This window comes from Chiloscyllium plagiosum, unplaced genomic scaffold (assembly GCF_037043375.1).
Source record: "Chiloscyllium plagiosum isolate Xiang-an unplaced genomic scaffold, Cpla_swu_hap1 HiC_scaffold_25, whole genome shotgun sequence".
Lineage (NCBI taxonomy): Eukaryota > Metazoa > Chordata > Chondrichthyes > Orectolobiformes > Hemiscylliidae > Chiloscyllium > Chiloscyllium plagiosum.
In genome coordinates this window covers 26,320,158-26,344,635 of record NW_028270163.1, presented here as the reverse complement: position 1 = coordinate 26,344,635, position 24,478 = coordinate 26,320,158, and the positions used below count along the sequence as shown (strand labels likewise).

The 24,478-nt window shown below is 41.1% G+C and overlaps 1 protein-coding gene across 1 annotated transcript in view; it reads left to right on the top strand.

The window, feature by feature from the left end:
* cfap52 (cilia and flagella associated protein 52) overlaps window positions 1-24,478 on the top strand; it is an 86,467-nt gene that overhangs the window by 43,378 nt on the left and 18,611 nt on the right. The window contains exons 11-12 of the mRNA XM_043714591.2: window positions 6,760-6,911; window positions 17,152-17,254. Coding sequence (XP_043570526.2) covers window positions 6,760-6,911; window positions 17,152-17,254 — 255 coding nt within the window. The remainder of the gene's footprint in view (window positions 1-6,759; window positions 6,912-17,151; window positions 17,255-24,478) is intronic.

Below are 24,478 nucleotides of genomic sequence, written 5' to 3'. Positions count from 1 at the left end.
AGTCCATATAGATCACATTTACTGCTCTGCCCTCATCAATCTTCTTTGTGACTTCTTCAAAAAAACTCAATCAAGTTTGTGAGACTTGATTTCCCATGCACAAAGCCATGTTGACTAGCCCTAATCAGTCCTTGCCTTTCCAAATACATGCTCATTCTGTCCCTCAGGATTCCCTCCAACAACTTGCCCACCACGGAGGTCAGGCTCACCAGTCTATAGTTCCCTGGTTTGTCTTTACCGCCCTTCTTAAACAGTGGCACCATGTTAGCCAACCTCCAGTCTTCCGGCACCTCCGGCAAGATGCCCAGCAATCACTTTCCTAGCGTCCCACAGAGTTCTCGGGTACACCTGATCAGGTCCTGGGGATTTATTCACCTTTAACTGTTTCAAGACATCTAGCACTGTAATCTGGACATTTTGAAGATGTTACCATCTATTTCCCTACAGTCTATATCTTCCATATCCTTTTCCACAGTAAATACTGATGCAAAATATTCATTTAGTAACTCCTCCATTTTTTGTCGCTCCACACAAAGGCCGCCTTGCTGATTTTTGAGGAGCCCTATTCTCTCCCTAGTTACCCTTTTGTCCTTAATATATTTGTAAAAACCCTTTGGATTCTCCTTAACTCTATTTGCCAAAGCTATCTCATGTCCCCTTTTTGCCCTCCTGATTTCCCTCTTAAGTATACTACTACTTCCTTTATACTCTTCTAAGCATTCACTCGATTTATCCTGTCTATATCTGACATATGCTTCCTTCTTTTTCTTAACCAAACCCTCAATTTCTTTAGTCATCCAGCATTCCCTATACCTATCAGCCTTCCCTTTCACCCTGACAGGAATATACTTTCTCTGGATTCTTGTTATCTCATTTCTGAAGGCTTCCCATTCTCCAGCCGCCCCTTTACCTGCAAACATCTGCCTCCAGTCAGCTTTCGAAAGTTCTTGCCTAATACCATCAAAATTGGCCTTTCTCCAATTTAGAACTTCAACTTTTAGATCTGGTCTATCCTTTTCCATCACTATTTTAAAACGAATAGAATTATGGTTGCTGGCCCCAAAGTGCTCCCCCACTGACACCTCAGTCTGCCTTATTTCCCAAGAGTAGGTCAAGTTTTGCACCTTCTCTAGTAAGTACATTCACATACTGAATCAGAAAATTGTCTTGTACACACTTAAGAAATTCCTCTCCATCTAAATCTTTAATACTATGGCAGTCCCAGTCGATGTTTAGAAAGTTAAAATCCCCTACCATAACTACACTATTATTCTTACAGATAGCTGAGATCTCCTTACAAGTTTGTTTCTCAATTTCCCTCTGACTATTAGGCATTCCCATCATTCATTCAGCTTCAGCCTCAGGATGTGCACAGAATTGCTTATGGTGTGCTGGGTGAGTGAACAAGACATTACATCAAAAAGAGACTGCATCCTGTACTGAGACCCACATCAATAATGCAATCTTTCAGTGCCTTTTCTTGCAAGAAAGTGCCCTTGCAGCAGCTTTTCAGTGCTAGTTGCTGGCAAACCCTGCAATGCAAGTCTGTGCTTTCCAAGCATTCTGAAGTTGGATTAGAAAGATGTCATAATTGTGGCGAGGGGTTGGGAAATGTCAGATCCCAAAGTCCATGGATGAGGGGTGCATGTGACTGGAGCCATGGATCATACCTTGATACTGAGCAATGTGAAGGCTCCTCAAAGCCAGAGGTGAGTTGAAATCACTAGGTATTCACTCTGATTTTCATGTCAAGAATTCTCAAAATCTAGTTTGTTAGCAGGTTTGGTTAAATGGAAAGCTCAAAATTATTGAGGTGCGATATGTTGTTAATAAGGCATTTAACAAGTGAATATCCCTTAATTGGCAGTTCATCACATGGCAAATGTATAAAAATGCAATGAGTTCCTCCAGATGTCAATATAGGCCTCAGTGGATTTCTCATCTGAATTCTGTAAGATGCTGCCCAATTTCCTAACTGTTCAGCTGTTATAATATCTCCTGATTTAAGTCATTCAGTTAATCAAAAGAGACATGGAGAAATACCCAGCAACATTAACCTCTTTCCTTGTGACTCTGACTGATGAAACAATGTTAAGGGGGCTCTCTGCTGCTGGTTTTTGTCTCCCAGCATTGTGGTCCTTCTTAAGCAGGTCTGCTCTTCTCTTGATGAAGTTGCTGACCTGCTTTCTCACATTATTTGAGAAGTTGCTGATTCCACTCTCTCTTTATGAAACTATTCTCCCCATTCTCCCTCATGTTCCTTGTTTTTCATTTCAGAAATATACTTTATTTATAAATTATCTATAAGTAAATATAACAAATACAAAACAGGTCCATACAGACATTGCAGAAAGTACAGTGGAATTTTGACATTATTCATCTTGTTTCAATCCAGATGCATTTCCTAATCACGAAAATAAATTATTTATTTTCCCACTAAGGCAACTATTGTATTCTGAACTGTAACAGACCCTCATTATATTTTGGCAGAAAGACTGTGGTCTTTCCTATGCCTTGGTGGCAGCTGCTCCAAGCTCCTCAACATTCAGTGCAGGATCTTAGATGTGCCAGTCTGTAATATTTGATCAAGGTCAACTCTTTGCAGTGGAAGACCAGCACATTTCTGGCAGACCAAAGAGCACATTTCACCAAGTTCTTGGTCCTCCAGGTGCAGTTGATGCTTGTCTCAGTGTGCATTACTGGGAACATCCTGTATAGCACAGAGACCTGCATCATGGAATTGCTTAAGATGAACCTCGAACAAAACCACTGCGTCTCTTTCCAGGCTTGCTCTTGTACTGTTACTGAAGCGAAGGGCCCTCCTCGATATTGATTTTTTTTTTAGGTGTGGTTACTGTCTCCAGGTCATCCTCCCTCTCATTATTGTAAGTGGCGGTGACTGTCTTTAGGCCCTTTCTCTTGCTCCTAGGGCCCTGTAATCTATTCCACATGTTACTTGCTGCCTTTACAATTTCATATCCCTCCACAAACAGATTCTAATCTTTATGCTTACAATTAAGGCCAATTTTTATCATGTACTAATATATCACCTTTAATTAACAGAACTATCCCTCCCCATTTTCCTAGCTCCCTGTCCTTCTGAAATGTCACGTAGTTTTCAATATTCAGTTTCAACTTTTGACTTCTTTTATCTCTGTATTAATGATTAGAGCACGCATATATCTTTCTGTTTGAGCTGTCAATTCACCCATTTTGTTACAAGTTCTATATGCATTCAACTACAGAGCCAGTAATCTTCATTTTACCATCTTTGTAATCGCTGATCTTATCTGCTAGCACCTTCCTAAATTTGTAGGTTCCAATTTTGCCTGCCCTTTTTACTACTTGGTTCTCTTGATTAGTTTTCTCTCCTTAACTTGTTACATATTATCATACTTGATCCCTCAGTCCCGCAATTTAATTGGAAGCCCTCTCTACCACACTAGTCCTTCTTCAAGGACAGCAATTGCCCCTCCCACATGGTCAATGATGTCCTCCAGCACATTCCCTCCACTTGCCGCACCTCTGCCCTTGAACCCCACCTCTCCAACTGCAGCAAGAACAGTAGACAATAGACAATAGACAATAGGTGCAGGAGACAATAGGTGAGCCTGCACCGCCATGGCTGATCATTCCTAATCAGTATCCTCTTCCTTATCTCCATAACCCTTGATTCCACTATCTTTGAGAGCTCTATCCAACTCTTTCTTAAATGAATCCAGAGACTGGGCCTCCACTGCCCTCTGGGGCAGAGCATTCCACACAGCCAACACTCTCTGGGTGGCTGTGTGGATCCCCCGGTCCTCACCTTCCACCCCATCCGCCACCTACAAACACTATAGATATATTTCCTTCCCCACCCCTATCAGTGTTCTGCAGAGACCATTCCCTCCGAGACTAAATTGGTCCACAACTCCTACCCTCCACTCCCACTCTCAGCACCTTCTCTTGGTACTACAAGAGGGGAAAACCTGCACCCATACCACCCCCATCACACCCACCCTCCCCCCCAGCTTCATCCAAGTTCCCAAAGAATCCTTCCGCATCCAGCAGAGATTTTCCTCCTCCTCCACACATGTCATCTACTATGTCCATTGCTCTCAGTGTGGTATCCTCTACATCACAGAGACAGGACGCCAACTTGCAGAATGTTTCAGAGAACATCTGGGACACACGCACCAAACAATTCCACCACCCTGTGGCCGAACACTTCAACTCTTCCTCTCACTCCGCCAAGGACTTTCAAATCCTGGGCCTCCTCTACTGCCAAATTATAGCCACCTGATGCCTGGAGAAAGAATGCCTCATCTTCTGCCTTGGGACCCTCCAACCACACGGGATCTATGTGGATATCACCAGTTTCCTCATTGCCCCTTCCACTACCTTATCTCAGATTCAGTCCTCCAACTCAGCACCACCCTCTTGAACTGTCCAATCCCAGTCCATCTTCCTTCCCACCTATCCACTCACCCTCCACTCTGACCTCTCACCATTGCCCCCCCATCTTCATCTACCTATCGCATTCCCAGCTACCTCCCCCCCCACCCCCACCTCCTGTCCCATTTATCTCTTAGCTCCCTTGGGCCCCCCACAATCCTGGTGAAAAGCTTATACTTGAAATGTCAACTGTCCTGCTCCTCGATGCTGCCTGACCGGCTGTGTTTTTCTAGCACCACACCTTTTGCCTCTGGTCAGTTTGTTAATCTACCCTACAGTCCCAATTTTTTTCCTTAGAAGTTATAAGCATCTCAAACTGACATGCAATCACAAAGGCTGAGTTTTCTCCATTTGAATCTTCTCAATTCCTTATCTTCTTCACTTGCAGTCAAGATCCTTTTGTCCCTAACTAAATCAGAAGACCCTAAACTAGAGAAGTTACTGCCTCCTGGTATGAAGTGTCCAGAACCTTCACTCTCCCTAATGTGTTGCAGTTTCTGCAGCCTGGCCTTCAGTTCAATGAATCCCACAGATACTGTTTGCCCTTAAAAGTTTGGTGTCTCGGAGCTCTCACATTCTGCTGGTGCAATACATGATCTGTCCTACTATCTCAAGGTACTGCTACCTGTCCCTGGATCCTCCCTTCTCATATTCTCAGCCGAATCAATTCATCTAGAATTATTTTTCTTGTAAATCTTTTTGATTTTCTGTAAAGAAGAATCTGATTCTGTACTCATGCTGTATCAGCTCCAAAGTAAAAGCTGGTCATTTAGGTTCTGTGATTTCAACATTCCTTAAATTGATTCACTCACGCTGTTATCTATGTCATACATGCAGTCGAACTTAGTCTGTTTTTATAGAAACCAGAGTGCCTGCTAGATGGCTGTGAATAAGCATTCTATGAACTTTGTTTCTCTTGCCATTACTGACACTGCAATTGATACTTTCAATCATCTCATTTACATGCGTTTGTGACTCACCTCTGGAGCAGGTGGGACTTGATCCCTTTGTCATTGCAATTGATACATCACAGCTATTAACTGCAGTTGTCACCCTGGGCGGGTACCGGGGCGGGCTGTCCTAGAGGTGGTCGAAAGGTGTGTCAGGGCGGACCGAGAACTGGAAGGGGCATGGGGTGGACTGAGAACCGGAAGGTGGGTAGGGGCGGGCTGCCTTAGAGCGGTCAGAAGGTGGGAGGGGCGGGGGCTTGCTGGGTCTGTACTGTCTGCACTTTTGTATGTAACGGTATTGTCTAATGTATAAATGTCATTGTCACTGTCTTGTCACATGTGGAACTGGGATTTGAGGTTTGTCCTCCTCCCTGTAAAATGGTTGAACGGTAGGGTTCGGGGCCTAGCTTTGCTGCTCCTCTCCCTTGTAAAACTGCTGTCTTTTGTGTACAGCTGTCAATGTTTTTTGTAAACTGTTTTGTAATTTGTTTAATAAAATAAAAAAATAAAAAATTAACTGCAGTTGTGGTCCACATGGTATCTCAATGATTGCAAATTACATCTTTCATTCCTCTGCATGGAATCCCTATATTCTACAGAATCTTCATTATCTTGGTGGAAATTTCCCAAATTCTGTGTAAAGTAGGGGGGCAGGTGTATTATTAGGTGGTTACTAACACACCACCACAATGCCAGAAAAAAAACCTGTCCAATCACCCACCAATTAGCTTATTAAGAACTGACAGGCCAGCATGGATGAGTTTCTCAGTGACTCATAGAACTCAACACATGATGAAAGTCTCCAGAAGCTCAGTCAGCAATGACGCTTCTGGGCCTTCAAGTCTGTCAGTTAACGCCTACTGCTTGGGGAATTCAGTAGCAATAAGGTGAGTACTTCATATCAGCTTCCTAGGGGTCGGGATCTTGGGTCAGAGGCAAAAGCAAAGATGCTGTCAGAGGTTATCCATTTGACCCCAATTCGTGCTTTAATTGCTTCCTGATTGGGGATAATGGTGGCCCCACTCCAAAGCTTGGTTACCATGGTTTACAGTCTGGAAACCAGCCCCATTTCTTGACTGTGAGGATGAAGGTGATCAGGGATGTGATTAGTTGAGGTCATTCTTGCCCAACTTTAATTAGTGAGTTCGTGCGAAGAAACAAATTTTTCACAAAGGCCAACTGATCTGATTACTGTATTTCTCATTTTCACCATCTCCAGAAAAGGGAACGTTGTGCTCTATATTCTGCTGTATTGAAGGTATAATGTCTGTATTATATCACATTCCACTTGTGGAAATTCTGCTTTGCCATCTCCATTTGATTATTATTCCCATTGCCCATTTTAAATCAATCTTTACTTTTCTAATTTCAGATACGAATATGGGAAATATTTGCAAAAAGCCATAAGTTTTCTGCAGGTCTGAAGGAGCACACATCAACTGTGTCATGTATTAAAATTAAGAAAAATGACCAAGAATGTGTAACAGCAAGTTATGATGGTACCTGCATCATCTGGGATATAATGTAAGTCTTTGCAAATGTACTTTTAATCATGAAATGTATGTATCTGTGATGTCACTGCAATGGCCAAATTCAATATTCCTAATTTCATGCTCCTGCATCAGCGGATTTCCTCTTTAAATCATTGCTGTGTACAGCAACAGTAATTTTGAGGCTCCAGAAAATGAAATAATTAAGTACACTGTTGTGGGCTATATTTTTGTGCTTTTTTGTTACATAAAAATAATTGAAATGTTATTTAATTTAATTTTTGAATAATAACAAGACTAATTGTGTCCCTATTTCACAAAAATGATTCTTCAATTTCCACAAAAATATTTCATGAAATAATAATTTAATATAAGTATTATCACTAAACGTTATAAATCTGAAGACCTAGGTAATGTTCTAGGGACCCGGGTTCAAGTCTGGCTATGTCAGGGGACTAATATACTGGCAAGAACATTTGCTAGAGCTGCTCGGGAGGAATGAAACTAGTAATTTGGTGGTGGGGTGGAGCATTTGTGGGACCCAGAGAGATAGTGAGGAAAGAGATCATTCCGAGACTTGTGCAGCTGAGAAAAGAACCAACTAGATTAGATTAGATTACTTACAGTGTGGAAACAGGCCCTTCGGCCCAACAAGTCCACACCGACCCGCCGAAGCGTAACCCACCCATACCCCTACATTTACCCCTTTACCTAACACTACGGGCAATTTAGCATGGCCAATTCACCTGACTTGCACATCTTTGGACTGTGGGAGGAAACCGGAGCCCCCGGAGGAAACCCACGCAGACACGGGGAGAACGTGCAAACTCCACACAGTCAGTCGCCTGAGTCGGGAATTGAACCCGGGTCTCTGGCGCTGCGAGGCAGCAGTGCTAACCACTGAGCCACCGTGCCGCCCACCTAGTCAGGACAGGTATGGACAAAGCAGAGAACAAGATAGGACTGATAAATTAAACTGCATTTATTTCAATGCAAAGGGCCTAACAGGAAGGCAGATGAACTCCGGGCATTGTTAGGAACATGGGATTGGGATATCATAGCAATTACAGAAATGTGGCTCAGGAATGGGCAGGACTGGCAGCTTAATGTTCCAGGTTACAAATGCTACAGGAAGGGCAGAAAGGGAGGCAAGAGAGGAGGGGGAGTGGCATTTTTGATAAGGGATAGCATTACAGCTGTACTGAGGGAAGGTATTCATGGAAATACATCCAGGGAAGTTATTTGGGTGGAACTGAGAAATAAGAAAGGGACAATCACCTTTTGGAATTGTATTATAGATCCCCTAATAGTCACAGGGAAATTCAGAAGCAAATTTGTAAGGAGATCTGAGTTATCTGTAAGAATAATAGGATGGTTATGGTAGAGGATTTTAACTTTCTAAACATAGACCGTAGTGTTAAGGGTTTAGATGGAGTGAATTTGTTAAGTGTATACAAGAGACTTTTCTGATTCAGCATGTGGAAGTACCTACTATACAGAAGGTGCAAAACTTGAGCTACTCTTGGGAAATAAGGCACGGCAGGTGATTGGGGTGTCAGTGGAGGAGCACTTTGGGGCCAGTGACCATAATTCTATTAGTTTTAAAACAGTAATGCAAAAAGATAGACCAGATCTAAAAGTTGAAGTTTTAAATTGGAGAAAGGCCAATTTCAACAGTATTAGTCAAGAACTTTCAAAAGCTGATTGGGGGCAGATGTCCACAGGTAAAGGGATGGCTGGAAAATGAGAAGCCTTTAGAAATGAGATAATGAGAGTGCAGAGACAGTAAATGCCTGTTTGGGTGAAAGGAAAGGCTGGTAGTTATAGAAAGGTGATATATGTCAGGTATAGACAGGATAGATCAAGTGAATCCTTAGAAGGGTAGAAAGGCAGTAGGAGTATACTTAAGAGGGAAATCAGGAGGACAAGAAGGGGACATGAGATAGCTTTGGCAAATAGAGTTAAGGAGAATCCAAATGGTTTTTACAAATACATTAAGGACAAAAGGGTAACTAGGGAGAGAATAGGGCCCCTCAAAGATCTGCAAGGCGGCCTTTGTGTGGAGCCGCAGGAGATGGGGAAAATCCTAAATGAGTATTTTGCATCAGTGTTTACTGTGGAAAAGTTCATAGAAGATATAGAATGTAGGGTAATAGATGGTGACATCTTGAAAAATATCTATATTGCAGAGGAGGAAGTGCTGGATGTCTTGAAACGCGTAAAAGTGAATAAATCCCCAGGATCTGATCAGGTTTACCCTAGAACTCTGTGGAAAGCTAGGAAAGTGATTGCTGGCCCTCTTGCTGAGATATTTGTATCATCGATAGTCACAGGTGAGGTGCCGGAAGACTGGAGGTTGGCTAACGTGGTGCCACTGCTTAAGAAAGGTGGTAAGGACAAGACAGGGAACTATAGACCAGTGAGCCTGATGTCGGTAGTGGGCAAGTTGTTGGAGGGAATCCTGAGGGACAGGATGTACATGTATTTGGAAAGGCAAGGACTGATTAGGGCTAGTCAACATGGCTTTGTGCATGGGAAATCATGTCTCACAAACTTGATTGAGTTTTTAGAAGAAGTCACAAAGAAGATTGATGAGGGCAGAGTAGTAGAATGATCTACATGAACTTCAGTAAGGCGTTCGACAAGGTTCCTTGTGAGAGGCTGATTAGCAAGATTACATCTCATGGATTACAGGGAGAAATTGCCGTTTGGAACTGGCTCGAAGGTAGTGGTGGAGGGTTGTTTTTCAGACTGGAGGCCTGTGACCAGTGGAGTGCCATAAGGATCAGTGCTGGGTCCACTACTTTTCATAATTTAGAAAATGATTTGGATGTGAGCTTAAGGGGTATAGTTAGTAAGTTTGCAGATGACACCAAAATTGAAGGTGTAGTGCACAGTGAAGATTACGTCAGATTACAACGGGACCTTGATCAGATGAGCCAATGGGCTGAGAAGTGGCAGATGGAGTTTAATTTAGATAAATGTGAGGTGCTGCATTTTGGGAAACCAAATCTTAGCAGAACTTGTACACTTAATGGTAAGGTCTTAGGGAGTGTTGCTGAACAAAGAGATCTTGGAGTGCAGGTTCATAGCTCCTTGAAAGTGGAGTCGCAGGTAGTTAGGATAGTGAAGAAGGCATTTGGTATGCTTTCCTTTATTGGTCAGAGTATTGAGTACAGGAGTTGGGAGGTCATGTTGTGACTGTACAGGACATTGATTAGGCCGCTTTTGGAATATTGCATGCAATTCTGGTCTCCTTCCTATCGAATGATGTTGTGAAACTTGAAAGGGTTCAGAAAAGATTTATAAGGATGTTGCCAGAATTGAAGCATTTGAGCGAAAGGGCGAGGTTGAGTAGGTTAGGGCTGTTTTCCCTGGAGCATCAAATGCTGAGGGGCGACCTAGTAGAGGTTTATAAAATCATGAGGGACATGGATAAGGTAAATAGACAAGGTCTTTTCCATGGGGTTGGGAAATCCAGAACTAGAGGGCATAGGTTTAGGGTAAAAGAGACCTAATGGGCAACTTTTTCAGACGGAAGGTAGAGCGCGTGTTGAATGGGCTACCAGAGGAAGTTAGGGAGGCTAGTACAATTGCAACATTTGAAAGGCATCTGGATGGGTATATGAATAGGAAGGGTTTAGAGGAATATGAGCTGGGTACTGGTAGGTGAGACTGGATTGGGTTGGGATATCTGGTAGGCATGGATGGGTTGGACTGAAGGGTCTGTTTCCGTGCTGTACGTCTCTATGACTCTATGTCAGATGATAGAATGTGAATTCAATAAAAACTGAAATTGAGAGTCTAATAGTGAATTTGGTTGACAAACAGTTGTTTACTGTCGGAAAATTCATCTGGTTAACTCATGTCCTTTTCAGGAGGAAACTACAGTTCTTCCAGGTCTGGCCTACATGTAACTCCAGATACACAGAAATGTGGTTGACTGCACAATTAAGGATGGGCAATAAATGCTGGCCCAGCCAGTGATGCCCACATCTTATGAATGAATTTTTAAAAAGTAATGATTTGACATCACTAACTGCATCCAACTGACTGTCTTGCATTGATTGCATGTTGCTTACTGAATACAGTTGACTGGTTCCTACATCCATTTGCAACAAAAAATGGTGCAAAATGCGTCTTGATGCAGCTGGAACATCGACTTCATGCTGCCTGATAATCTTGTTGATTTTAGTGTGCAGCCACCACAAGCCTTGCTAGATGCACCAGCAGGAGGCCAATATGACTGGTTGGCACCCATAAAACTACACTGCACTGCTTAAAGATAATTTTCACCTCTTAAAGTAGAAACGTATTGTGGATGTAACTGGTCCTGGCAGTCATGCCGGAAGAAATTTTAACCTGAGAGACATTGAAGCATGGCTCATACTGCCCAAGATTGTTGAAACACTGTTCTAGACTGGAAAGCAGGAGAGAGTTTGTAAGAGAAGGGGAGAAAGACCAAGCAGCCCTCTAGCCACATGTTCAGAATGGATTGGCAAAAGATACTTGGGAGTCAAACCACAAAAATCTGGATGCATTACTACAAGAAATTCAATGAGCGTACATGAGCAGTCAAGGTCAGCAGATAGTACTGGCATGGAGAGAGGATTGGCTGAATGGCAGAAGACAGAGATTGGAGATAAAGGGGTCTTTTTCAGGATGGCAGCCAATGACTTGTGGAGTTTTGCAGGGGTCAGTGTTGGGACCACAATCATTCACATCATACGTTAATGATCTGGACAAAGGACGAAGGGCATTGTTGATAAATTTGCATATGAATCAAAGATAGGTGGAGGGACAGTTAGTATTGAGGAATGATAGCTTGTCATTTGACGATCAGTTGAGGACTTTGGGTCTATACCCTATGGAATTTAGAAGGATCACATTTAAACTTACAAAATACTGAGAGGGCTGGATAGAGTGGATGTTTCCACGAATAGTAAAATATTGATACCTGAGGGCGCAGCCTCCGAGTGAGAGGACCAGTTTAGAACTGGGATGAGGAGGAATTTCTTCAGGCAGAGGGTAGTGAATCTGTGGAATGCATTGTAACAGAAGGCTATGGAGATGAAGACATTGAGTGTATTCAAGACAGAGATGGATAGGTTCTTGATCAGTAAGAGGATTAAGTGTTACAGGGAGAAGACAACAGAATGGTGTTGAGAAACAAAGCAACCATGATCAAATAGTGAAGTAGACTCGGTGGGCTGAATGGCCTAATTCTGCTACTATGCCTTATGGTCTTATGAATATTCAAATGTCATTTCCTACCATCTGAACCATGCGCCTCAGCTGCTGCTCAATTTACAACACCTCCCCCTCAACCTTACTACTTACCTATTTAAAAGCTCCATCAATCAGGACTCTTACATAATATTCATTTACTCCACCACATATTTTAAAACTTTCACCTTTTAAACATTATCCTTTTGGATGGACAGGGCTTTTAAATTCACAACCAGGCTTCTATTGGTCAGGGCCAGGAAATGGAGTTCATTTTACTGCATGTTTCGAAGATAAGGCTTAGTTCTGTTTTAATTGCAATTTTAACATGGTGCAAATGGGTAGTTTTTGAGTGATCTAAAATACACATAAACTGTACAGATTTTGAGGATTTATACATTTTAGATGGTTAAAAACTTAGCCACTGGACTTTCAAATTAATTGTAAAAAATTAGTTTCTCGCACACCTTTTGACTCATTATGATATAGTTATTTTCTTTGCAGTTATTAAATGAGTTTCTGATCTTTCTAACATGCATTGCAGGACTGCACCACAGCATATTCAGTCTGGAGTTGAGAAAATTGCAGTCTAGGCGGGAATAGTCCCTTACGTGATGCTTAATTGGTCATAGTTGACGACTTAAGATCCTCCATTGGCAGCTGGGTGGGAAAGCCAAGAATGGTGGAGGTAGGAGGATGCAGGGTTCTGTAGTGCTACCACCGTGACTTCATCAAGTTGCCTTTCTACCTCCAGAACTCCTCACCTCCAGTACAAGTAGGTTGCATCCTATGTGGCAGCCATGACACTGAAAAACCATTTGGAGGAGCTTCAGACTGGTGTATCAGACAAAAATAGTTGACCTAGTAAGGGTGAACAGTCATCAAAGAACAGATGGAGGGAGAAAGATGGGAGAAAATAACCTATCACTGTACATGGCTTTCTTCAACCCTACAAAGGTCTTTAACACCATCAACCAGAAAGTATTATGGAGTGTTCACCTCTGCTATGGCTGCACCACAAAGTTTGTACCATTCTTTGCCTGCTCCACAAGACATTAAAGTCATGGTAATGACAAATGGTTCCACCATCAATCCATTCCCCATTGCGTCATCACCCAACACTGTTCTAGGTCTACCTAGCTGAAATGCTTCACCTCCCCACTGACAAGGTCCCCACTTAGAGTGGAACTAACCTACAGAACCAGCAGAAATGATTCAATCTCTACCACCTTCAAGGCAAAACCAAAGGCATCCACCTAGTGTCATCAATCTGCAAGACTTGGATGATGTTTGCATATGTACAAACTCAAAGGACAAACTCCATACTGTCATCGGCACCTTGGGTCTCATCCTGAACATCAGCAAGACAAAGGCCCTCCACCAACTTGGCCTGGCATTGTGGAGCAAACACCACCAACAAACCCCCCCCGCCTCCACAAACCCTGATCATCAAGGTCCACAGGGAGACCTTTGAGAACTTCCAGTAAATTCCATTAAACACCTCAAGACTTGCTGTCAGGAAAAGGTGGAAGCCAGGCAAAAACAGCGCAAGGAGCACACTGCCACACCAATGCTCCACCCACCACTGCCCACGACCACCTTTTTGCCCAAGTGTGGCATAATCTTGGGAAGTAGATATTAATGAAGAGATCCAGCACTGCCTCCAGTGTAGTAATAATGTTGAAATCTCCATGTTGAAATCAAAATTCCTGCAGACACCAAATCTGATGCTGTGATTCTATTTTAGGTCAGTTGTGATAGACGAATACTAATAGAGTGGAATAATCTGTGCGCAGTCATCAAAGATAGCTTTAGCTCTGCATGAAATAGGGGGATAATAACTGTATTTGAGGAACTTGTAAAATAAGAAACTGCAAATATTTTGAATTGTATAAACCACTAGTTTTTAAGATTGCATTTACTTGAACGAACTTGTATTTATATCATGCCTTTCATGTCCATAGAAGATCTGACAATGCAACACAGCTATTAACTGTACTTACTGTTGTGATATGGTTAGCATAGGGTGCTTATGGCACAATGGTGGTATCCCTACCACTGAGCCAGAGGGCCGGTTTCAAGTCCACTTGTTTAATACTGTAAAAGAGTAAATGTGTTTTAGAATGTAATAACATTTCTGAACAGGTTGACGAAAAAATACATCTGTAGATAAACATGACAGACAATTTGTATATATAAATACTTTACAGACACTAATGAGATGAGGGATCAGATAATGCATTTTAATGAGGTTAGTCAAAGAATAAATATCTCAAGATCTCCCTGTTCTTTTTGAATAGAACCTAGGATCTTTAACATGCACTAGAAAGGGTAGATAGGCTTCAATTGAATTTTTTTTCTGGAAGATGGCATTGCCAACACTGGAATGGAGTAGAAAGTTTCTCTCTAGGCAGTGGTGAGATGCCAATTGAGGAGAATTATTGCTTGTTAATGCTTGTTGATGACCCAAATTGATTCATTAATATTCAACTTTCTACCTTGCTAGCTTCTAACTTCTTTGGTCTTTCTATCTTGCCAAACAAGCTAGACATTGAGAAGATGTGATGTAGAAACCAGAGTGGGTACCTGGCAGTTCAACTCACTGCTTGATCTGAACAACCTTCATGTTGCATACTATCAAACAGCATCTCAGGGCTGAGTACACTTCCCCATACAGTGAAACATGCTGCACCCTCATAACCGTGGATATGTCTCCATCATCAATCACTTTGAGGCTCAGCTTGTGCAGTAACTTGGAGGTTTTGCTGTGACTGAGTGACCAGTCAATGTCATTGAGAAGTGAGTGCACTCTGACACTGCACCGATCTTGGACTTACATCAAATGTTACAGGTGAAAGGGTTGCTGGCCTTGCTCAAAATATCCACTAAGTGGTTAGTTGCTCTGGGAACAACACATGGTAAGATGGGGCTGGAATCAGATGTGAGAGACGTCATAGGGCACTGTAGGTAATTAATGCAGTAAGTTTGGTTATATCTGGTGAGAGACCTCACTAGGTCTCACAATGAAAAACCCTACAAGAACTTTGACTGAACTGGGACTTAGCGAAAAAAAAATTCTGTCTCTTGTTTAAATTGAGGCAAATACACCTGAGAATTTGTGTTCACCCATATCTACCAGCAGATGGTGGTATTGGCTTTAAAATGTGAACTGCATCTGGATTGGTTCTGTGTTTGGAGAAGTCCAGTGCCATGTTGTTAGATTGAATCATTGTCAAGATTTTCTCAATTCTCATCATGATTCATTTGGAACTAAGTTACATAGATGAGAAGCAATGCCTTTTCAACCGTAGTTTATGCTTATTTTCAAACTTTCACTGAGTAGCAGCACATAATTGATCCACAATATAACTGACAACAAATGCAAAATTATATTAAAGATTTTGTATGTGATATATTATCCGAAGATGCTACAGACAGGTTTAATTAGAGAAATAATGATGAATTAGTTGGGGTAACCAAAATTCAAAAATGGTATTAAAAGAAGAGAAGGAGGTAGAAAGATGGAGGTGTTTGGAGCAAATTCCAGATCATTTAAGTCTAAGTGGCTGAAAGTACGGCTGTCAATGGTGGGATGACATGATTAGGCAATGCACAAGTGGTTATCTTGGTGCTAAATTTAGAGAACCGAAACCAGAGGATACTTAAGCTAAATAGAAAAACTGCAGCTAAGAATTATTAAGAAAGAAAAGACAATAAATGTTACAATGAAATAACAGTGAAATGCTTCTTGTATCCTACTCAGAAAAGCATGTCCTCTTGAAATCATAATGCTTGATGGCATCCTTACGATTTATGATACTTTGATTCTATTTCAGAGATCAGATGTGATAGTGAGGCACAAAGAAGATAAAGCTATGTGCAAGGTCATCAAAGATAGCTTTTACTTATTCAAAACTATGTCTTTGAGAGATAGTATGTTTGAAGGTGGGGAGAGTTAGTAGCTTGGGATTGTAACATTAAAGGCACAAGATGTTCCAATGCTACATTTGACCATGTCCAAGAACAAAGATAAGGATGAGTCAGTTGTCAGTGAGAGTTGTTTAGGAATAGGGAAGAAGCTCTTTTCAGCTAAAATGCTGCATGTTGGCTATCTCAGTACAGATGAAGCTTTGGGAAAGCTGCTTGATAGTTCTCTCTGCTGAGAAGGTGGGGTTCTGGTAAGCCCTGGAGCACTTATCAGCTCAACAGAGTTGAAAAAAAACTGTTGGAGAAGATGTCAGTTCAATGCAACTGAAGGAGACCCACAAGCAGTACTTATTTGGTGCAAGTGAGAAAGATTGAGTTGCAGAGAAATTCTGAGGCAGTGGTATTCATTGAAGTTTGGTTTAGTTAAAAGTTGAGATTGTCTCTTGCAAGCAGACTAAGTTGGAGCAATTTTGTGAAGGAGGCAGTGTTTTAATAAGATTTTGAGACCCACAGTGTTACTAACATTTGGGTAAATTGCTGAGAAATCTGTGGGATCTAACTTGACCATATCTGCTATTTGATGTTTTATGATGGGGAGTTCAACCACAGTTTCTGTTATGTTTACCTTCTGTTGATTTTGAATTATAGACTGAGTTTTATCTATTGTAGATCATTTTAAAATTCTAACTTTGTTCTCAGTTTGTTTGTTTAAAAAGATATATTGAATCCCATGGCTTTATCATGATAGCCTAGGATTTCAAACTTTGTCTACTTTAAATAGATCAAGTGTCTCATTTAGGATCATAACATTGAAAAGTTATCATTTTTCAAGGACTGCATATTAAAATCTTATATGGAGGTCATACTCAAAATATGCACCCCATGTTGAGCACAATATGACCAAATAACCTGCTGATACTCAAAGGTTACAGTCTATCACCTGAATATGAATGGGCGGATGAGCTGTAACCTAGTATGAGAATCTTTGGGAATAAAGGGAGAAATTGAAGTGGGTGGGACATGGAGCATTTTTGTTCACCTCTGAATTGGGAACTTTGGCCTTGGCTTTGAAAACTACTGACGATTATTAATCTCTCTAAATTACATTTTATCTCTTATAGACGCTATGCAAGAAATCAAATGATTTTGGCAAATACCCTTTTTAAGTGTGTTTGTTACCATCCTGAGGAATATCAAATAATAACTAGTGGAAAAGACAGGAAGGTAAGAAGAATTGTACTTGAAGACTTTTTAATACTTTAACAATAAACATATATTGTTCAGCCAATAATCAACATGACAGTTTAAGAAGATTAGTGCCATTCTGTTGTTCACACGCAATACAATCAAGTTGTATTAAATGTACAATCTATTTTTTTTAAATGTTATTCTAAGGGAGGATTTGGGATTTATTTCGCTAATGAAAATCTCCAATTTTCTTTAGCGTGACAAAGCTGTAATAGCATAGAAGGAGATTATCTGTCTTATCTGTGCCACCTCTTTGAAAGAGCAATTCACCTAGTACCTCCCCTTGAGTACCCCCCTTTAGCACTGCATACTCTTTCTTTTTAGATAACAATCCAGTTCCCTCCCAAATGCCTCAATTGCACATGTCTCCACCAGATTCTTAGGCAACATATTCCAGATCTTAACTACATTCTTTTTCAAAAAAACTTCACCTCATGTCACCATTGTTCTTTTGCCAATTGTCTAATCCTGTGACCCCTTTCACTACTGGCAGCAGTTAATCTATTCTGTCCACACCACTTGTGATTTTGAATATGTCAGTCAAATCTCCTTTCATCTTTCTCTTCTCAAAGGCAAACAGTCCCAACTTTTCCAAATTTATCTGCGGAAATGAAGTTCCTCATCCTGGAACCATTCTCATAAATCTTCCCTGCACTTTTCTAATACTTTCACATATTTCCTAAAGTTTGGCTTAAGAACTGGGTATAATACCCCACTTGAAGCCAAATTGATATTTAGGACAATTTTAACATAATCTCTGTTTATGCACTTAACAGCCTCCCAGATGTAATGATTGTAATGAGGTGAGCCAGGTGGATCTCACAGAATATGAATTTGCACCAGATTAACAGCACCAACCTGCAATCAGAGAAAGATAAGAACAGGAGTGTGTTTTAAAAAAAAGCAGAAGTGTCAGACTGTTCACTCTGAGAGCTGGCTGTGAGAAAGCTGGATCAGTTTGCCACGTGTAAATGACTTGGTGATAGGATACTGGCCTCTGTGGACGTATTTCACTCTGTGCTGTTCTAACCTGTGTCCCTGATAATAGTAAATGCTATTGTATGTTTGATTAACACCTCTCTCAGCTTGTCCTACCGCTTTCGATGACTTATGCTTATATGCATCCTGATCCCTGCAATCTTGCATCCTCTTTAGAATTATACATTTTGTATTATATTGCCTGTCTCAGTAACATGCATCAGTTCACATTTCCCTGAACTGAATTTCAGCTGCAACTTGCCTGTTCATTCCTCCAGCTTGTGCATGTTCCTTTGAAGTTCTATGCCATCTTTCTCATAGATCACAATGCTTCCAAGTTTTATTTCATCTGCAAATTTTGAATTTCACTCTTTAGACAAAGGTCTAGTTCAATATTTATCAGGAAGAGCAAGGATCCCAACACTGACCGTGCGGAACTCAAGCACAAATCTTCCTGCAATCCAAAAAATGTCAATTAACCACAAATCTGTTCCCTGTTACTGAACCATTTTCACATCCATGTTGCTGTTGTCTTTTTATTCCATGAGCTATAACTTTTCCCTCAAGTCCGTTGTGTGGCACTTTATCAGATGCCTTCTGGAAGGCCAAGTAAATTGCCTCAACTGCATTACCATCATCAACCTTTTATTACCTCATCAAACCACCTGAAATGAATTAAACATGAGTTGCCCTTGACAAATCTTTGCCAACTTTCCTTATTTAATCTACAGTTGCCCAACAGTTTATTGATTTTGCCCCAGAATATTATTTACAGATGTTTTCCTATCATCCAAAATGAATTAACTGACTAGTAGCTTCTGAGCTTGTTTTCCATCCTGCTTTGAATAAGGGCGTAACATTTACAGTTCTCCAATTTTTTTTTGTACCATTTTGGTGTCTAAGGAAGCCTGGAACATTATGGTCAGTCCCAAGAATCAGGAATGATATGTGCCTCCCTTCTCATTGACCTGGAGACACACGGTTGTATAGTTTTCTCTTGAATACATTCAGGAACGCCTGCCCCTCTTTGCACTTTACACGACTACTATCCATACATAGATAATCAAATCATTTCATTCTAAGTACTCACTTAATTTTGCATATTTATTCATCTATACAGTGAATTTCCCACTGTCTAGTGGAATATAGACACTAAAAATGTGAATTTCTTTGGTTCTCGCCAAATAGATGACCTCTCTTGAATACTGCCATTATAATCTTAATCATTACTACCACATCTACTGCTTTCCTCATTTCCAATCTTCCCTATGCCTCTTGTATACAGAAATCTATAACACTAAGGCCTGCCTATCTTTGAGTCAAAAAGCGTGGCACTGAAAAAGCACAGCAGGTCAGGCAGCATCTGAGGAGTAGGAGAGTTGACGTTTCAAGCATAAACCCTTCATCAGGAATGTGAGAGGGGTGGGAGGTGGAATGGGCTGAGAGATAAATAGGAGGGGTGTGGGGCTGCGTGGAAGGTAGCTTGGAAGGCAATAGGCAGATGCAGGTGGGGAGTGATGGTGATAGATGGAGCGGATGGACTGGTGCGACAGTTCAAGAGGACGGTGCCGAGTTGTAACTGCAACATTTCCCCACAAATGTCTGTACATGTCACTTGCCCAAGTATTCATACATATACACACTGACCCAGATATAAAGTTTTTTGCGTCTACCTGTGCCCTGAATCCATCTAATAACTTATTATTTCCTCTTAGCCCATTCCTATCAAACGTGGAATTGTTCCCACCTTGAGCACTGCCTATTGGTCTAACCATGCATCGTATTTATCTTTTCTCTTTCTCTTTCAACCCCTTTAGAATTTAAGTCATACTCAAACGTTCTAGTTAACGTCCCTCTAAGGATATTTATCTCTGTCTGGTCGAGATGCAACCTGTCTATCCCTTTTTTGAATAGGTGCCTTTTGCCCCAGACTTGGTTGCACAGCCCTAAGAATACTGAAGTCCTCCCTCCTTCACCATCTCTATGCCACATATTGAGTTTTTACCACCTTGCTGTTTCTGTTCTTGCTAGCATACAGCACTAGGATCAATCCAGAGATTACTACTTCTAAATTCTTATTGTTTAACTTCCTTTACTTTTTGAAAGTCTGACCATAGGATCTCAATACCTGTCCTCTCTATGTCTGTGGTACCATGTGTATGGCAATTTCTAGATCACTCCTACACCTTGCTGTATGATACTGTGCTTTGTTAATCTCACACCTGCACCATGTGCCAACAGCTTATATGGTGCATACTGTATGTGCAGCAAGCAAGCAGCCATTTTGCAAAGTCTTAGGGGAATAGTTGTCACCAATGTCCATGGAGACAACTGACAGTCAGGGATCCTGGTCGAGGCAAGTGGACCATCCTTAGCTTGAACATCCAAAATTCAGAGGGAGCAAGCAGAGTGGAGGGCCAGACCACCTCTGGAGTGTCCTGGAGAGGAGGCTTCTGAGGGGCCTCAGTGTGATTGCTCTTCTGACTGGGTGCATCCTAACACCATCCCATCTCCTTGTGAGAAAGGGACACCGACAGTGAGCACTGAGCTCTCCATTCACCTGTTACCATACTTTTGGTCATGTGGACCAACAGCTGGGGCAGTGGACTACAGGTCAATGCATGTAGCCAGCAAACACTGAAGATTTTGGACTTGGCTTTCCATGGCAGCTGACATCCTAGCCATGGAAAGCCAGATGATTAAGTTCTCATTGCATGGCTGCGGTCCTGCACCATCTAGGCTCCGAAAGCCATTGCCTCCCACATACCTGACTGTTGCATCTGTTCCTCTCCAGGGTTGCCTCATTCTTGAGAGTGAGTAGTTCCCTTTGACATGGAGGGCAGTTTTGGAATGCCAATGTCCAGTGTCCAGTGGACTTTTAAAAGATTAAGAGCACCAGGGATCCCACTTTTGTTGCTATCTGGTGAGTTTATGTTCTTCTGTTAACATCAGGTGATAGAATGAGACTAGAATTGGGTGAGAGGGATGCCAGAGGTGGGTTAGGTAGTTAATGAGGCGAGTTTGGATAAAGATGGTCCGAGATCTTGCTAGACCTTGGAGAGAGAATCCCTCCATGCAACTTAACAAAACTGACACTTAGCCAAAAAACCATAAGATTCAGCCCATGGGCATTGCATTTTTATCGATATGTGAAGGAGTCCTTCATCGTGTAGGTGAAAAACCTGCTCAAATCTAGTGATAGCAATTCTCCCATTTGATCAGTTCATGTTGGTGTAGAACCAGCCATAGATGCTATAAGGTTTAAAGGAACATCATATTATGCGTCTTGTCAGCCCACATATATGCGAACACGTCTGACTGTGAGGTTGAACTTTATCGCATATATCACCTGGCAGCTTGTTGTCTAAATGTCAACTAATCAACACTCTCCTCTCCTATAGTTTAAATGTTGCTTTTCTCCTTTATTAGTATTCTTGTGAATTGTCTTGATGAGTGCAAGATGAACATTTTCAGCAGAATGTGTCTTGTTTTTCAGCAATCCTCAAGTTATGTCCTACCAAATGTCTATTACTTTTATTATATATAATGTGGAATCTCAAAATGTCAATAGCTGATTATATTTTTCTCCATCCTTCCCTTTTCCTAAGACAATGATCTCAGATGTAATTGCACAAGTGTTGTTTTTCTTCTAAATTCCTGAACATTGTTAACTAAATACTTGACAATAAGTGTCAGCTAATTTAGCTATACATTATCCTTGCCCAGCAATAACAGACAGAAACTTTTAGACGTGGTCACAGGGGTTGGGAGGTCATGTTGCGGCTGTACAGGACATTGGTATAGGACACTGTTGGAATATTGTGTGCAATTCTGGTCTCCTTCCTATTGGAAAGATGTTGTGAAACTTGAAAGGGTTCAGAAAAGATTTACAAGGATGTTGCCTGGGTTGGAGGATTTGAGCTATAGGGAGAGGCTGAACAGGCTGGGGCTGTTTCCCTGGAGCGTCGGAGGCTGAGGAGTGACCTTATAAAGGTTTACAAAATTATGAGGGGCATGGATAGGATAAATAGAAACAAAGTCTTTTGCCTGGGATCGGGGAGTCCAGAACTAGAGGGCATAGGTTTAGGGTGAGAGGGGAAAGATATAAAAGAGACCTAAGGGGCAACTTTTTCACACAGAGGGTGGTACAGGTGTGGAATGAGCTGCCAGAGGAAATGGTGGAGGCTGGTTCAATTGCAACATTTAAGAGGCATTTGGATGTGTATATGAATAGGAAGGGTTTGGAGGGATATCAGCCGGGTGCTGGCAGGTGGGACTAGATTGGGTTGGGATATCTGGTTGGCGTGGACAGTTTGGACCGAAGGGTCTGTTTCCATGCTGTACATCTCTGACTCTATGGTCATGAGCAAAAGCCAAGAATTGCTACTATTATCCTGGGTTAAAATCAGAAAACTCCATTAAAAATTAGTGATCAAAACAACAATCTTCCTGTTCGGTTCTTCCTGAATAAATGTGCTGTCTTGAACCATTAAAAAGAATCTAGACTCATTACAGTTTTCAGCATTCCGTCCCCTTATGATATGTTTGATGTTCATTTGGGTTTTGTTTTAGAACAGTGGATTTTTATTAGATCATTGAACTGAGATCGAGTCATTGTGGCTGCCAATAAACTGAGCTCTAGATATAGTTTGGTCTCTATACAAGTTATTTCGGTTCCCATAGTAACTGTTCCAAGACCTTTTCAATAATGATAACCCTCACTCATTGGAGAAAATGTAATGATACAATGTGTGAAAGGAGCATTCTTAGAGTATTGGCAAAACAGCGTCACAGTTCTTTCGCCATTTTCTCTTTCAAGCAACCCCCAACAGAGAGCTGAGAATTACTGGATTTAGCATTTTATTTGAAGGAATAATTCATCTACCAATTTTAACTATTGATTGATGATTTTAAGTAATCTCCAAAGCCTTATACATTTAATTATGTTCATTTGAAACTTATATTTTATGTAAGATGCTTTACATGATGATTCTATTATTGTTTGTGCCTTTTTCAATTATTTGCTTCATAAAATGCTATTAATATGCTGACATCTTGATGTTATCTGTGTAGAATTTTACAGTGAGAGGTGGTTACAATTCCCTGCTACACAGGGAGATAATTTGAACATCTTGGTTTCGTGTAGCTCAAAACTAATTTTACCTGAACCACAATGAATCACGAAGGTCCAAAATTTATTTCCTGTGGAAATTTGTAGACCATTGAATTTGCAAGTTTTACAATAAATTTCTGTTATGGTGAAATACTTCAAACATTTGTGATGCTTCTGAGATACTGAAAATCCTCAGCTTACATGATGACTCTGCCCACAGTGCAGAAGATCAGTTTACACATGTTTCCTCCTAGGCTAATATTGATTAATACAGAAACTATGTGGCATAGGGGTATTGGTAATTTTCTGTTTGTGTCTTCCTTCAGTTGTAGCCTTGGACTATTTTGTAGTAGTACTATGCTCAGTGCCATCAAGACAAAAATCTCTACAACCAGCCACTGAAGCAGCTCTCCACTGATAAGAACAAGAATAGGCTATCTACTGAATTTGTCCCATCACTTACTGATATCATGGCTAATCTGTTAGCTAATTTTATTTAACTGCTATTTTCCCTACATTCCTTAATTATTCAGGTTAACAAAAAGCTATCAATAACAAACTAAAATCTACGGTTTATGTAAATTCAATTTCCAAAAGAAAATTTCACACTTATACCACAGTTTGCATGTAGGCGTGTTTCCTATCATCACTGCTGAAAGGTCTGACACTAACATTTAGATTTAATTCCCTGATCATATGGGGCAGAATCCTTTCTGAGTCTGACTAATGTTGTCGATAACAAGATTTGTGACAGAATAAGGTGAGAAGTCTGGCAAGGTCTGTTTCCACATTGGGAGCAACTTGCTGCATCATTTATTCGTTTGCTAAACAGTGAGATGAGTTTCTCATTGTGCAGCAGTGAATTGCTAATTAAGTGGCATTCAGCTTGTTAAATGCTGTATCAACTCAAATCACTTCATTAATATTCAGTTTCCTATTTTAGCAAACTCTCACTGACCAAGCTAAACATCAGGAATCCTTGCTGAGGAAATCAGAGTGCACACCTGGCGGACTCAGTTCACTCCTCTCTTTTGAGGAGCCTCCATGATGCTCTGTACCAAACTGCAATTCATGGCATGAGCCATGGCCACCAGCCACACAGAGCCTCA